The 3201-nt window shown below is 46.6% G+C and overlaps 1 protein-coding gene across 1 annotated transcript; it reads left to right on the forward strand.

Annotated features, from left to right (window-relative positions):
* Positions 1 to 391: 391 nt before the first annotated feature.
* On the forward strand, positions 392 to 2884 carry LOC124688533 (protein FAR1-RELATED SEQUENCE 5-like). The gene is made up of 2 exons (XM_047222198.1): positions 392 to 421; positions 1493 to 2884. Exon 2 carries the CDS (start codon positions 1499 to 1501, stop codon positions 2876 to 2878), a length of 1380 nt encoding a protein of 459 aa, XP_047078154.1. The 5' UTR covers positions 392 to 421; positions 1493 to 1498; the 3' UTR covers positions 2879 to 2884.
* The last annotated feature ends 317 nt before the right edge of the window (positions 2885 to 3201 follow it).

Genomic DNA, 3201 nt, shown 5'->3' on the forward strand with positions numbered 1-3201 from the left:
AACGAAAAGCGTGCCAAATCAGAGTTCTTCCCACGAGCGACCGCCGCCGCCCCGCAGCCGTCGCCGCCCCACAGCCATCGCCGCCCCGCAGCCGCCGCCGCCCCCGCTGCCCCGCAGCCTCCGCCGCCACCCCTCGCCCCGACGCGTGGACTGACGACCCCGGCCTCTCCGTCGCATCCGCGAGGCGCCACCGCGAGCCGCCGCCCCTCCCTGCGTCGCGGGACTCACATCGCCGGCCTCTCCGTCGACACCCCCTCTCCTCCGCCGCGAGCCGCCACCCCCTGCTCCCGTCACGGGCCCCGTCTTGTCCGCCGCAGCCGAGAGCCGCCGCCACCGCCCCTCGCGGGGATCGCGTAGCGGGAATCGGCCGGAGTGTCGTTGGAATCGCCGGGAGCATCCAACTATCAATCGCTTGACGTCGGTAAGCTCCGATTCATAAAAAAATAATACTACATTAGTACCAGCACATTGCTTGTTCTTCACTGTGGAACCACAATATTAAGTACAACACTAAGATTTGCACACAAAGTATCATCATATTTATTTTTCTTTTCATTGCATGGAGATTCAGTTAGAAAGTAGTAAACAATATGAAATTGCGCACAGATGATGAGCAATATGGATCTCATGGTTTAAGAATCTGATACAGCCTTAGGACTTCAGTAATGCAACCAGTGCAGTATTCGTCCTGGAGGATATAGCTGGAGGGGATCTTCGGAAGGTCCTGACGGTGGCATTTCATGCTGCTTGCTGGTCAAGGATTCTTGAAATTCCATGGCCTGTCCTTTGTCAGTTCCTATCGGAGGTGATTTATTGTCCTCTCTGTTAGTGTCCTCATCGTCTGACGCTCCAAGAGAAACTGAGGCTAGCTTCTGAGCTGCTGCTTCAGTGTCGCTTTTTTCATTTCTGTCATCAACATCAGTTTCATTTGTCATGTCCTGAGTACCACATGACCAGCAAACTAGCGAAGGGCGTTTCTTCACATCACAATGGATATCTTCTGAAGGCTTAATCTCAGCCTGGCAAATCATATGGCATTATGTAACAACAACATACATCTGTCTCAAGAAATAGTGCTTTCAAAATGTGGTTGCTTCTTCTTACTGGAGTCTGAGACCGTTGTTGCTTCTTCTTGCTACGCAACGGTTGTCTATTTTGTTGTATATTGCTTAGCTCCTGATGTCTAATGATACTCTGTGAGTTCATGTCAAGGCTCAAATAAAACATTTTAGTACCCGTGAAGTTTACTTTTTCACATCTCTGACTTATCTTTACACATAGCAAGGTTTCTCTCTATCCAATACTGCTTGTTAGCTTAATCACGAAGGATGCGGAGAACATTCAGTGAACAAACTATAGAAAAATAATTTGTTTATTTTATAATCACATTGCAAAGGGCATGCTATTACATGTTCACCACTAGATACAATATTGCTGGTAGGGCTAGTTATATATTTATGGTATGAATTGTTAGTTTGTCTGTGATATGCAGGAAGATATGGCTGATATGAGCGGGGATTGTAAAGAGTACCATGAGATCGTTATCAAGACGTTTGTTAGCGAGGAAGACGGATTCAATTTCTACAACAGTTATGCTCTTGAGAAAGGATTTAGCGTGCGGAGAAGGTACGTTGAGTGGGATGAAGCCAACAAGGAGATAATTTTGAGAAAATTTATGTGTAGTCGCGAAGGTTGTCGTGAAGAGAAGCACATGAAGAGGAAGAGAGCAGATATGAAGAGGAGGCCACGGAATATCACTCGTGTTGGGTGTAAACCTAAACTGGTCATTGCAAGAGCCGAGGAAACAGGGCAGTGGTTTGTGAAGGATTTTATCGATGTACACACCCATAAACCGGCCCCAGGGGATATTGCTTGCCTGCTACGTTCACACAGAAGAATCAGCGCCGAGCAGAAAGCGGACATTATAGAGATGGAAACTGCTGGGATCCACAAACACAAAATCATGGATGTATTGCGCATGCAATGCGGTGGTTTCGATAAGGTTGGATGCACAACAAGGGACATTTATAATTTCTGCCATCAGTACAAGCAGAAAACAGTTGTTGACGGTGATGCTCAAACTGTGATCCGTCACATGATGGCGCGGGAAGAGAGAGATCCAGGTTTTTTCTTCAGATACCTGGTTGATAAAGATGATCATCTGAAGGGACTGTTCTGGTGTGATAGTCAATCCCGGCTTGACTACAAGGCTTTCGGCGATGTTGTTGTTTTCGATAGCACCTACAGGACCAATAAGTACAATCTGCCATTTGTGCCGTTTGTTGGGTTGAATCACCACCGCAGCACTGTTATTTTTGGATGTGGTATTATTTCCCATGAGACGACGGAGGCGTACGAGTGGATGCTGGAGGTCTTCAGTGAAGCCATGTCCCAGAAGCACCCAATATCTGTGATCACCGACGGGGACCTTGCAATGCAGAGAGCAATCAGGGTGATCTGGCCTGACTTGAACCATAAGCTGTGTGTATGGCACATTCAGCAGAACATTGTACGTCATCTTAGTGATGACAAGGTTAAGGAGGAATTCAGATCTTTCATATATGATCCCTCTTCCATTGCCGAGCATGAGAGCAAATGGCTAGATTTCTTGGAAAGGAATAAAGTAACAAGTGAGGAGTCGTGGCTGCATCAGATGTATCAGATGAGGAAGCTGTGGTGTGCCCCATATCTGGCGGGCCGTTGTTTCTTAGGATTGAGCAGTAATCAGCGGAACGAGAGCTTAAACTCTGTCCTTCATACGCATCTTAGTTCGCAGATGACATTATTTAAAATGCTAGAGCATTATGAGCGTTGTCTTTCGACACGACGCTTGAATGAGACGGTCCTAAACATCGTGCCCTTGCTTATAAACTTATAACCTTCAAGTCACCAAACAGCTTTTCCCGTTCCTCCCTTATAAACTTATCTAATGCAGTACGTTCTTTCTTAATGTTGCCATCCACCATCTGGCGCTCGTGTTGAATCTTGTTCTCCATCTCCTGGTGTGCTTTATTTGCATCCATGTTCCCTACGGCAACACGCAAACCAATAGTCAAGGAGCATAGTTTGAAAGTTGTAGTCAATTATTTTTACAAAGGTTCGAAGGAAAAGGGAGAAAAACTCCCGGCACCTCACATCCTATATGAATTTAAAACCTAGTGCATTATACTGTAACAATAATTCTGTGACCTAGACAGGTTC

This window comes from Lolium rigidum, chromosome 2, assembly GCF_022539505.1.
Source record: "Lolium rigidum isolate FL_2022 chromosome 2, APGP_CSIRO_Lrig_0.1, whole genome shotgun sequence".
Taxonomy (NCBI): Eukaryota; Viridiplantae; Streptophyta; class Magnoliopsida; order Poales; family Poaceae; genus Lolium; species Lolium rigidum.